This window comes from Scardinius erythrophthalmus (genome assembly GCF_964197995.2).
Source record: "Scardinius erythrophthalmus genome assembly, chromosome: 15".
NCBI classification, from domain to species: Eukaryota; Metazoa; Chordata; class Actinopteri; order Cypriniformes; family Leuciscidae; genus Scardinius; species Scardinius erythrophthalmus.
Window position 1 is genome coordinate 35195620 of NC_138235.1, and position 12991 is coordinate 35208610.

At 35.6% G+C, this 12991-nt stretch overlaps 1 protein-coding gene across 4 annotated transcripts in view; it reads left to right on the forward strand.

Annotated features, from left to right (window-relative positions):
• Positions 1-12684, forward strand: part of reps2 (RALBP1 associated Eps domain containing 2) — a 51988-nt gene extending 39304 nt beyond the window's left edge. For 2 of the 4 annotated variants that reach the window (XM_081386087.1, XM_081386088.1), the window contains exons 16-19: positions 6968-7021; positions 7234-7367; positions 8412-8517; positions 12099-12684. In XM_081386087.1, coding sequence (XP_081242213.1) covers positions 6968-7021; positions 7234-7367; positions 8412-8517; positions 12099-12167 — 363 coding nt within the window. In that variant the 3' untranslated portion in view covers positions 12168-12684. The remainder of the gene's footprint in view (positions 1-6967; positions 7022-7233; positions 7368-8411; positions 8518-12098) is intronic. The other 2 variants (XM_081386089.1, XM_081386090.1) reach the window with 1 other exon arrangement.
• The last annotated feature ends 307 nt before the right edge of the window (positions 12685-12991 follow it).

The following is a 12991-nucleotide window of genomic DNA, read 5'->3' on the forward strand; positions in this document are numbered from 1 at the left end:
GTTCGGTGGATAGGGAGGGGGAGCGGAGCGGAGAGAAGTGGTGCGGGCGCGCTGCTCATCGCGGAGTGTCGCACTCTACCCCATGATGCAGAGCCGGCTGAGAATAAAAGTTGCCGCACACAGCAGCGCCAATGAGAAGGACTTTTTTTCTTTCGAAATTGATACTATTTTTTATAATAAAGAGCACAAAATAATTACCTGTTATGTCCTCCATTGTATAACTTTATGTCTTCATATTTAGGAACAGATATTGGGTTCTGCCCAAAGTCAAGCAACATAAAAGTAACGTAATAGTAACGAGTACCGTAAAAAGTTACTTTCCAAATGGGGTAACTAAGTAAAGTAACGGATTACTTTTTTAAAAAGTAACGAGTAACGAGCAAACACTACTTTTTAAAAGTAACTTCCCCAACACTGGAAGTGAGTAAAAATATGTTAGTAAATGTTTGTTTTGTTGGACAACAGGTTCATAAACGCTTCACATTGCAAGTTTGGGAAGATGTTTGATGCGTGTTGGTTTTTCAAATGAACGTTATAAGCCAATAATAATTTGAGCTTTTAAAATTTCATAATCACAATAAGCCAAAGCGTGATTTGATTTCAATGAATCGTGCAGCCCTAATTACGCAGCACGTTTGAGCTTCTGTTTATGTTCGCTGATCAATGTTTAAATTTGAATAAGAGCCCAAATTCAATCTCTTCAATCTTCAATCATATAAAGCGATTGAGTCTCTTCAGAAAATGTTGGGCTAAACCGCTTGTTACGACCCTTCTTTGGCTCACAGCCGTCTAGGAATTTTTAGAAGGGGAACATTAAGCCAATTCAGACACCTGTCACCATTGAGCACTGAATGAAATGAGAAACAAGAGAGACACGACAAAATCAAGTAAACTTAATTTAATAAAAGATAGAAAAGATCAATTTTACATATGAACAAAGCAAAACGGAAGGAGCAAAAGGGAAAACAGGATTGTGCCAAACAAACAAACAAAGAAAATAACATAATCAAAAAGGAACTAACTAAACCATTTATATCTAATCCTGAACTAAAAAAAAGAAACATCAAAGAAAAAGTCTTCAACGTCTGTGACGTCGTAACTAAACTAACTAACAAAACAGAAATACAGAGGGTGGCACAAATCCCTAACCTAGTGTATATAGACAGAAATCAAACTAATTGTGTAAATGTATGTCACGTGACGGCCTTACCTATCCCCTCTCCTCCTTCCCACTTAACCCAGCTTTGAAGAGCTGTTTCAATCTTCCAAAACTCACAAATAAGAAGTTTTTGGGGCAATCAAGCACAAGGCATGATTAACATGACACACTAAACACTTAACAAAACAATTCATATGGATTAGTTTTACGATCTCTTTATGAACTTTCTGAAGCATCAAAGTGTCAGTTGCGCAGCTGTGTATGGAGCTGTCTAAAGAATATATGTAACTTTTTTTTTTTCTATTTGTTCGTTCTATGAACTCAAATCTGCCTTTTTAATCACATAAATTGGTTCATTGAAATGAATATATCCTCAGTGAAATTCTGCACACACAGTCTTCCTGCTGTCTGTCATCGTTTCTTTCTCGGTTATTAATTACGTGTCCTCTTTGAAAAGTCTGCACTTCCTCTTTTCAGTGTGTGTGTGTGAACACGTCCGCACCTCTTCACCCGTTCTGTCCGCGCACACACTCGCTGATGTGTGTCTTCTCATGTTTCTGTGGCTGCAGGCTGGGAGGAGACGGCAGTTTCCCACAGTTTAATAAGAGAATAAAGCCACAGGAGCCCAATGAAAACACACACACTCATCAGCGTTACACAACCTCAGCTTACATTACACACACACACACACACACACACACACACACACACACACACACACACACTGTTTTGACAGCACAGGCACCTGCAGATATCTGTGCTCAAGCCCTGTCTGTGAAAGCTAATACTCGTATAAGATATGAAGATATGAGCGCAGACTCTATATGAAGGGATTCTGGCTTGATCAAATACTCATAACTCCTCTGAAGCCTCCAAAGAGCTCTAACCATCTCAGACCGCAAGCGTTCCTTCATCTTTATGGCCTTTTTACCCCTTCATGCTTTTAACTTTTGGCTTCTGTAAAGCGGTGAGGGGGAATGTGATCACTGCGTGAAATTCAGTTGTCATAGTTGTGTGAGTTACGGCTTTCTGAGATCATTATTGGACAGAGAAACACAGTGTCTTAACCAGGCACCATCTGACAAGTACGGTTTCAGGACCTAGGAAGTCGCTTTTCTGCATTTTTGAGGCATCATAGTAATATTATTAGTGTTTTAAAAGGTTCACTTTATGGTGGCAATTTGGAATTGTTTTAGCTTTAATTTTTTGTATGCTTTTTATACTCATTAAAATAAAAAAATAAAAAATGTGAGAATAATAGTGATAAATAGGATTTTTTTTTATTTTACTTTCAATAAAGTTGTATTAAATAAAAGCATTGAATAAAAATGTATTAAATAAAAATAAATCTAAATAATATTGGACTTCTTTTTGGAATTGTTTTACCTTTAATTTCTTTTGTATGCTTTTTATACCCATTAAAGTAAAAATAGAAAAAAAAAAGAATTGAATAAAAAAAGAATTGAATAAAAATAAATCTAAATAATATTGGACTTCTTCTTAGAATTGTTTTACCTTTATTTTTTGGATGTTTTTTTTTATACTCGTTAAAATATATTTAAAACAATTGTGAGAGAATAATAGCATTAAATTGTTATTTTTTAATTTTCTCACATATTATTATTGTATTTTATTTTATTTTATTTCCAATAAAGTAGTATTGAATAAAAGCATTGACTAAAAAAATACAGACTAAAAATAAATATAAACAACAACAGACTTGTTTTAGAATAGATTTGTTTTACTTTCATTTATTTTATGCCTTTTTTGCTCCTTAAAATAATCAAAAATTATGACAGAATAATTGTAATAAATAGGAAATAAAGGAATATATATATATATATATATATATATATATATATATTGTTTTTTCTTTCTTTTTTTTCTCTCAATACATTAGAATTTAAAAAAAATCTATATAATAATGGACTTGTTTTTAAAAATGTTTTACTTTCAATTTTCTGTATGCTTTTGTATTTTTATGCTTTGAGTATTGTATCATTAGCTTGGCAAACTCTATCAATTATGAATCATGTCTCTTGTGCATTTGGCTTGTTGAGTGCTATTTCTGTGACGTTGTTTATGGTGCTTTGTCACGTATGCCGTAAATCTAGCATCAGGTTCTGGCAAAGATGATTGTTTTGCCCACATGGCCTGATGCATGACCTGAACTACTGTCAAATTTTGACTTCTCCTATCCTTTATAACATTGACACAGGATCTCGTTTAGGGACTAGACCTGACAGCTTCGGATTAATTGTATCTGGGTTCAATCTCATATTTCATTTGATTTGTTCTGTTTTGCAACTTTTTATATCCATTGTTATCTAAAGACAACACAGCATCCCTGAGGTGTTCGTTATTGACTTGAGCTTCATCCAGAGCTCAGGGCACATGTCATGGAAACACAGTCTCAGAAAACATCCTCCAACACTTACTTTCCACTCGTTTACTTCGTCTCAGATCTCTCGGTTTCCTTCAGGGGGAAGCGCTCATTCTTAATTAAACTCTGAGCAGGAACCAAGAGATTCATGTTTGACCTTGAATCACGCCATGTTATTATCAGCATCTCTCCTGAGTGCTGACGAGTGAGAGACAGAGTATATTTATGCAGTATTCAGTGTTATGATGTGATATTATGGAAACAGCCATGGTTTGTTTCAGTCCCTGTTACAGAAACACTTTATAATCATTTATTCACTTATTAAGTTTATATAGTTATATGCAGGGCTCGGTTTGAGGGGCTGGATTTATTTCTCCAATTACAATGAGGATAGATAATTTTTTTTTCATTATTATTATAATTTCACTCTAATAGTAAAACAAAAATTTTAAATATCAGGCATAAACCTTGTGTATCCATTTTTTTTCTTTGTTTCCATAAATCATTACTATTGGTCAACCTTTACGCCTGTCTGTGGGTTTGCAAATATTTAACCAATGAAACGTATTAAAAAGAGCTTGTGACTGAACCTCGTATCTCCATTGGATCGTCAAACTGTCAATCAAACCACATAACTCCACCCACCTCTATCGTGAATCAAGTGTCACACAGTTTTCAGTTTCAAATTTCTGGCTTTCTGTCTTTTCAGAAAAATAAAATTAAGATTTGGAGAGAATAATAGCAATATTTTTATTTTATTTTATTTTATTATATTATATAATAATAGTAATATTATTATTTTATTAGTTTATTTTATTATATAATAATAGTAATATTATTATTTTATTTTATTTTAAATAAAGTATTTTTTTAAACTAGTCATTTTTGAAATTGTTTTTAATTTGTCTGTGCTTTTGTATTTATGCTTTTTGGAGTATTGCGTCATTAGCTTAGCAAACTCTATCCAAATCAATTATGAATCATGTCAATATTTTATTTAAAAAAAAAACAATTGATTAATTATAAAAAAAAAAACATAAAAACAGTGCAAAATAAAGCTGCATGTATAAAAGAAACTTCTCTCTCTCTCTCTCTCTTTATTTCTTTGAACTTTGCTATCCTCTGGTAAATATAATTCGTTCTGTGTGCTTATTCCTTTATATTTTGTGTAATATTACTATGTGACATGAATTCACAGCTCATTACCTCATACAAACAACAGGTGGCGCTGTTGTTAATGCAGATGACTGTATCCATGTGCTAAACAGCTTTAACTGACCGGTTTAGAATATTTGACCCTATCCAACTAACCCATGTTCCTCTCAAACAGCAGGTTATACTGGGCAGGTGTTCGGCTCGGTCACCATTTTTCCAAGTCTTTGTACCATTTGTAGGAACACTTGTTTTTATTAAACACTCCTTTGCCCATGTAATGGTCATTCTGAGGTTTATAGGCGGCGATGGGCACCGTTACCTTCACGTGGCTGTATTGCGGTCATAACTCTTGTGTTTTGTCCCGAGGGTAGCTGGGTGAAATAACTCCTGTCGCAGCAAATCAAATCATTTATGACTTTTCAGACAAATTTACAGCCTTGCAATTGGCCTGTTTCTGCTATTACTTTTCATTGTGCCATAAAGAACAGATTCCCAGTGCCACAACGACCACAGTCCTGGGCGGCGGGGGCTTTTTAGCCAACGTATTGCATTTTTTACGAAGTGATTGAATGTTTACACTACACTGACAGAGTACGATAGCGTGGAAATATGGACGTTCCAGTCACGCATGATTAAATAAACAGTAGTCATATTTGTGTGAAATACAGCAGTGTAAGTGTCGTAAGCCAGAGTGTCTTTACTGAGAATGTCGGGATTGATGTTACGCCCTCAGTGATCCATGAACGCACACGGTGTCGTATCCTGAGCCAGCGTTGAGGGAGAGCTGTGTAATTCACTTTAAAGAGCGAGGGAAGAATTTAATGCAGCCTTCGCTTCTACGCCTCAACTTTTTCTTTGCCCACATCCTCTGTGTGAGAGACTTGGAAATTGCAGCTTTTGGAAAGAGGACTAAGGGAAAATGCAGACTAGTATGCCCCGTTATGATATTTTAAAGGTTCCTAATTTTGTTTTTGAGTCTCCTACAATAAGTTTACATGCATCCAAGGTCAAATGCAACGTCAAATCATGCATCCAAGGTCAAATCATGCATCCAAGGTCAAATCGGTTTGATCAAGGATTCAGTCTTTCTAAACCCTTTCTAAATCTTTCTGAGAGCAAATCTACTCTGATTGGTCAGACGGCCCAGGCTGTTGTGATTTGTCTACTCTGCTCTGATTGGTCAGACGGCCCAGGCTGTTGTGATTTGTCTACTCTGCTCTGATTGGTCAGACGGCCCAGGCTGTTGTGATTTGTCTACTCTGCTCTGATTGGTCAGACGGCCCAGGCTGTTGTGTTTGTCTACTCTGCTCTGATTGGTCAGACGGCCCAGGCTGTTGTGATTTGTCTACTCTGCTCTGATTGGTCAGACGGCCCAGGCTGTTGTGATTTGTCTACTCTGCTCTGATTGGTCAGACGGCCCAGGCTGTTGTGATTGGTCTACTCTGCTCTGATTGGTCAGTTGGTTGGAAACCAAACGCCCACTACCATATCTGAATTTCAGCTGTGGACATTTTCCTCCGCACTTGATACACAGTGATACGAACAGTAACGATGGCGTTGGTTTTACCGTATCAATTTACCGAGTCCTCATGCTTTGGAAGTGGTGCAAAGAGGATTTGCTTTCGCAGAAAACAGCGTCTTCTCAACATGTTGACACACGAACCAAACTCTTCCAGTCTTCGCTACAACTACAGTGTTTGAGGGTCAAAGTAGATGTTGTTCACAGACAGCCAATGAAGACCATAGACTGGCATTAAGCAAATTTGTTACATTGTTACTTGAGTATGAAACAGGAATTAAGAGCATGACATTACTGACAACTCATTTCAGCAGTTCAGAATCGGTTCTCTCTTTTAGGAGACACTTACTCCATTTATCTGCACTTTGATCTTTGAAACTTTGCAGACCTTTTACATTCACAAACAGCTGTAATACACTCTGCATGAATAGTAATATTCTAAAAAGTATCATGGGGGCACTTTAAGGAAGTCTTTTGTATATGTGGATAAATTAACTTTCATCTATCTAAGCTTAAAATTTCAAATTTAATTGCATGCATGTGTAAAATAAACATGCATAAATGCATAAAAGACCTGAAAGAATCTCGCCGATCCTTTTGAACAGTAGTGTGAATGAAAAACAAGGAATTAATGAAGCACAGCATGATAACAGATCCTCTTAAATGTCCTGTTGTCTTGGTAATGTTACAAATTGCTTTGGGAAACTAACATTGAAAGCCTCCTGATCTTAAACGCATCTTCCTCTGACAGCAGGAGACCATCGTGACAGGAGCTCTCAGCACAGAAGACCTGGCACCCAAATCGGTAAAAACTGACCCCTTTCCATTAAACCAGCACCTAACGCCTTATCTGAGACCCTTAAATAGGGCTCAATATCTCACAGATGCTCTGGCCATGAACATAATGCATCTTTACTGCTCTTCAGTGTACTGATGTTTAGGGCATGTTTGATCATAGTTTACCGATATGGGAAGTTTCTCTCAAAGTCTACCTGAAACATTTAAACCACTTCCCAGGATTCCACAGTGGTGCAACAAGGCCACGCCCCTCAGAAGCCAGTCCGAAGAAAGCTCCACCCAGAAAGCCTGAGTGCCACGCCCCCCTTGACCACGCCCTACTCTGCTGCCACACTGACCAAATCTACACAGAGGTCCGTATATCTTTCTTTTATTCATTTTTATTTATCTAAAAATGAACAAGAATGGCAATGTTTACAACAGCATATCATACCTCAAAGATTACATATAAAAAAATAGAAAAATGCGATAATAATAATATAAAATATATAAAATAGTAAATAAACAAGAATGGCAATGTTTACAATAACATAGATGAAAGATTACTTATAGAAATAAATAAAAAAATTAAGCGAATATGTAAATTAGAAGTATAATAATAATATATAACATTTTACATTTACTTTTATCAGACGCTTTTATCCAAAGCGACTTACATTGCATTTCAAGGTACACATTTACATTCTTATCAGTTCTTCATATTCATATTCATATATTAAATTAAATAATATAATGTATTAAATGTACAGTAATGGCAGAGTTTACAATAACTATAATAACATTTTAGCTTAACGATTACTTATAAAAAGAAAATTGCAAGTATATAAATGTGAAAAAGAAAAAAATATATTAAATGTACAAAAATGTATTAAATAAAAAATATACAATATTAAATATAACACAATGGCAATGTTTACAATAACTATTGACAATAACATATTATAGCTTAAAGGTTACTTCTAAAATCTAAATGAGACAAAATAAAAATACAATAATAACAAAATATATTCAATATATAATATAAAAGATTTAATGTGAATGGCAGTGTTTACAATAACTATATGATATTATTATTATTATTGTAGTTTTTTCTAATGTACTTATTTTTTATCTTTAAGCTATATGTTATTGTAATATGTATAAAAAATGTACATTAGAAACTATAATAATAATAATAGTAATATAAATTATGTAATAATTTATATACATGTATAATATTAAATATAAATCCTAAAATGAATCCATCAATAAAACCCCCTCTCACAGAACACATCAGGGAACAAACAGCATGTATCAGTGATTTATAAACGCTAAACAAGTGGGATCCTGAATTGCACATCATTAAAAGCTCATCCACACGTGCAGACAGCGCTCATGATTATTGTGTTGTGTTCCAGGCCTCCACCCAAGCAGAAGAGAGAGATCCAGATGGCCATCAGGAAGAACCGAGAAACCAACGCAGTCCTGACACGTCTCAACAGTGAACTACAGCAACAGCTAAAGGTGTGTCTGCCATATCCACACACATACTGTACAGGAATAGTTCTTACACACGCTTATTCCAAGAAGCATTAATAAAGAAACGCTGGCCAGTGATGCTGAAGATGTTAGCAGTCTCATATGATTGGATCTGAAGATTGAAGCTGTCTGCTTTTAGGTTAGTTTTCCGGTTGGGCGGCACGTACTATTTCCGACACCCCTACCCAGACCGATCACATATCTCTAGTCTCGTATCGAGCGCATGTCGCTTTTATATATACACACACAGACGGCTTGTGTTACCTTCAAGAGTTATTGAGTGACTGAAGATGGTTTGGAGTTGCAGTCCTCAATTTATTCAGTGATCCACTCAATGAACACACACACACACACACACACACAGTCTGGCTTTCTGAAAATGCAAGCTTAGACTCGGCCTCAAGCAGTTGTCTTCTTTAAAATAGTGCATCCTGCAGCAGCTGTGTGTGTGTGTGTGTGTGTGTGTGTGTGTGTGTGTGTGTGTGTGTGTGTGTGTGTGTGTGTGTGTGCGCTTGGAAATGCATTTTACTACTGACTGAGAGCAGAAAGAGAGAGTGAGAGAAAGTGAAGAAAGTGAGGAAAATGAAATGTGAAAGACGCTCATAAATGCTCATGTGCAGATCAGGTTGCACTGCATTCTGGGAAACAGTTAACCTGCAGACCACTGCACGCTATGCAATGAATCTCACATTAGAAAGTGTTTGCTTTTGTTTCCAATTTTATTTATTTAATTATTTATTGAATTTGTATAATATAAATTTAAAACATTTTTTTTAAGTATATTTTAAATTTAATTCAAAGGAGTCATGAACTGCATTGTTTTATAATGTTTCTTTGAGACTTCAGTGTAATCGTCCACTGCTGTGATTTAACAATTGTGAAAAGTGTTGATTATAGTATTATATTTAGATCTATAGCATCAAATGCAGATCTTGGCATAAAATGTTTCAGTGATGAGCATTGTAGCTGATCACAGACATGTTGAGCGCAGTGATTTCATCATTGCAACTCGATTTCTGCACACTAACGAATGCTTTCATCATAACTAACAGTGCAAACACAATGCAAATAAGAGATTCATTGATTAAAATGGGTGTTTTGGCAAGAGTCACAGATAAACTTGTGATGTGTGATTGACAGCTCCAGCGATTGCAAAGGGAGCGTTCATTGATCATTTTCTATATATAATTAATCACAGTTTAAATAACAGATTATTTTCATCTGACTAAGAATAACAATGTGAAGTTGACTGTTTAGTCACTGGTTTAATTAACTGACACCTCTGTCTGTACATGAATCATTACATATCAGAAATCACTGATCACAGATCAGGCATTAGAATTAACACAGTTACTTATTGTGGCATTACTGTCGAGTCCATATCGTAAAAAAGTCTGTTTGCAAAGCCTACTCCGAAATTGCGACTGATTTACCAAAGAATCCACAATACCGAATACAAATAAATAATGCTCAACTGAGACATACACATTATTGAATATAAATAACCACATTCCTAGCATTAGGATATTTTGGAATGTAATGTAATAGTCATTATATGATCCACTGATAGCTCTTCGCTCCTCGTCTTCTTCGTCTCACTAACACGCCAGTGGGTGGAGCCAAAGGTGCAATGATGAAGAAGGCGTTGATTTTCTTCTTTAGAGGCTTCAGAAGATCTATAGACACATTCCACAACGAGTTGTTCGCTGGGCTTGGTTACAATAAAAGCTGTTTTTGGACTAACATGGAAGTTTTCAGTTCTGAAGCTTACAGGATATTCTTATAGTATGATGACCTCATGTGTCAAAAGCTCAAGAAAAGTTTGATTACTCAGTTCATGTTCATGATCCCTTTAAATAATAAAATAATGTCATCGCAAGCTTGTTTTGCTATAACAGTTAGACATTAGTTAAATATAATCGACAAAATGTAATGGATGACTATGAATGGATGAGTACATGTGCATTTTGAAATGTAATTGTTGCATTGATTCTTATTAAATTCTATAAATAATAAAAAATAAAACACTAAATCAATTGTTTTAATGCTCCAAGTGAATTTAGGTGTTAGAACTTTATAATGTACAATTTGAAAAATGGATGTTCATTTTGAAATTTGCTCAAAATTACATGTAACAATGTTATTAAATTATAAGTGTTTTAAAGAGTAAGTTTAAGTGAGCATTATATGATGGCAAAGGTACTATAAATGTAAAAAGAGGAGAAATGAGCATGCACAGGGAAATATCCAGAAGTGCCTATGCATTTCATGGTGGAAATGCATGAAGTCTGGGACAATATATGGGGTATCAGATACACTGAATCAAAAGCAGTCAGACCTGTGCAGATATTTGAGAAGATGTTCCTGATGGGTGTCAGATGACGTGAATTGAAGCCTGTTTGACAGTGTGTGTCTGTATTGTTCTAGAAGATATGTGATATTCGTGACTTTAATGACAAATGAAGACAGGTCGAAATAAACGTGTCTGTGAGTGTCAGACCAGTTGCTTTCATCCTTTCAGTTTGATGTCATCTGAAGGTCATGACCTCGGGTCACTTTGTCTAGCAGTGGCATTCCTGATGTGACAAATGCCTGTGTGCTCACCAACATTTGTCAATTGAGGATCAGCTTGTTAGTGCTTAGTCAAGCGTCACTGGTACTATTGCTCATATAAGGTTAGCAACCACTCAAATTATGTAAATTCAAGTTATTTTTTCCACACAAGCTTTAGGAAATTTGGATTTGATAAATCTATATCAGATCACTTACTTTAGGCTTCAGGTCACAATAGTGCTTTTTATTTTATTTTTTTTTTTATATCATACACTGTAAAAAAAAATCTAATCTACCCAAGGTTCAAAATTAATTTTTCTAGTGAATTTTATAGTTAAAAAAAAAAAGGTTCAAAAATTTTTCAATTGGTTCAACGTATTATTTCTCATTGAGCCAATGTTAAAGCTACACTGTGTAGCTTCGGTGGCCGTATTATTTCAAATCTGCCGGCAGTCGCGAGTAATCTCCCCCTCGCATTCGTCACGGTGCCACTGAGTGTAAAAAACGCGAAAGGCGAAGCTTGAATTTCCAGGTATGTCCCTCTTTGGCTAATGTATTTTCAAGATGGAGGCGCAACATGGCCGCCGCCATTCGAGCGACTCGCTCGTATGTATTCTAAATGGCAGATTCTACGCTTACGAGAATACTTGATTAGTTGGTAGAAGTGATTACACATTAATGAGCACATATCATTTTGAAAGAACAAAGAGTTATTTGCTAAGAATCAACTTAAAAAATTACACAGTGTAGCTTTAACAGACTATTGCAACAATTGATTAAATTAATTTTACAGAATTTTACTTGGGCCAATTGAAAAATGTAGTTGTGACCAGTCACTAGAAAATTTTGAGTTGGGGAGGTTAGAATTTTTTTACAGTGTACAGGCCTGAAGGAAATGTTGAAATGAAATTGAGTTTAATTTGATCGAGTCGGCTTAGCTTATCTCAAATAATCAGAGCACTTTTAGTTCATCTCTGTGTTCCCTTTCTCTCCCCTCTCTCTCTCTCCGTAAGGTTGTGCATCGGGAGCGAGTCACTCTGGAATCCCAACTGGAGTTGCTGCGGCCCGTGGCGTCAACCTGACCCGACACACACTCGCTTTCTCTCGCTCTCTGTCCTTCTCGTGCGTGCGCTGGACTCTGGGTTCGGTCTGACACTCTGAGCTATAATTCTGTCACGCGACAGGATACTTACTTTAAGTGACCAAACACTTTTAAGATGCCACAAACACTGTGTCAAAACCACAGGAAGAGGATTTTACCTCCACAGGAGAGCGCCAAGAATTCTAGGAAGTTCGTTCTGTCAAAAAACTATCTATGTTTTTTTGGTTTTGGGTTTGTGTTTGTATGTTCCTGCCTGTTTTTACTCAGCAGAATCATGCCAACCCGACTAACTGTTAGTTATGCAGACCAATGAAAAGCTTCAGGATTCAACTTCATTCCAGGAAATTGGTAATCAATTTATGGTTTATGCAATGGATCTGATTTTCTAATGTTTTATCCAATTACTGCACAGTTATGTCGGATTATGATTTAAATCACTTTTTTTTTTGTATTTTCTGTTACCGTAATTTCAATAAACGTGAATATGTTTGAAGCGGATCCTGTTCCACCGAGAATAAGCTTATAAGGGTGAATCTAATGAAAACAAGTCACATTTCACTCCATGAGCAGAAGAATAAAATAACTAATAATATAATAATGATTAGTTAATTATTATAATTTATATGGACTTATGGATAAAGTATAGCCTGTAAAGATTTTTTTCGTGACAATAAGTAAATTTTAATCATTAAAGTAAGCACAACATATAATGACCTGATCATCTAGAATCTAGATGACTAGTTAGACTAATCGCATCTAACATAAAAGTTTGTTTACATTATATGTGTGTGTGTGTGTGTGTGT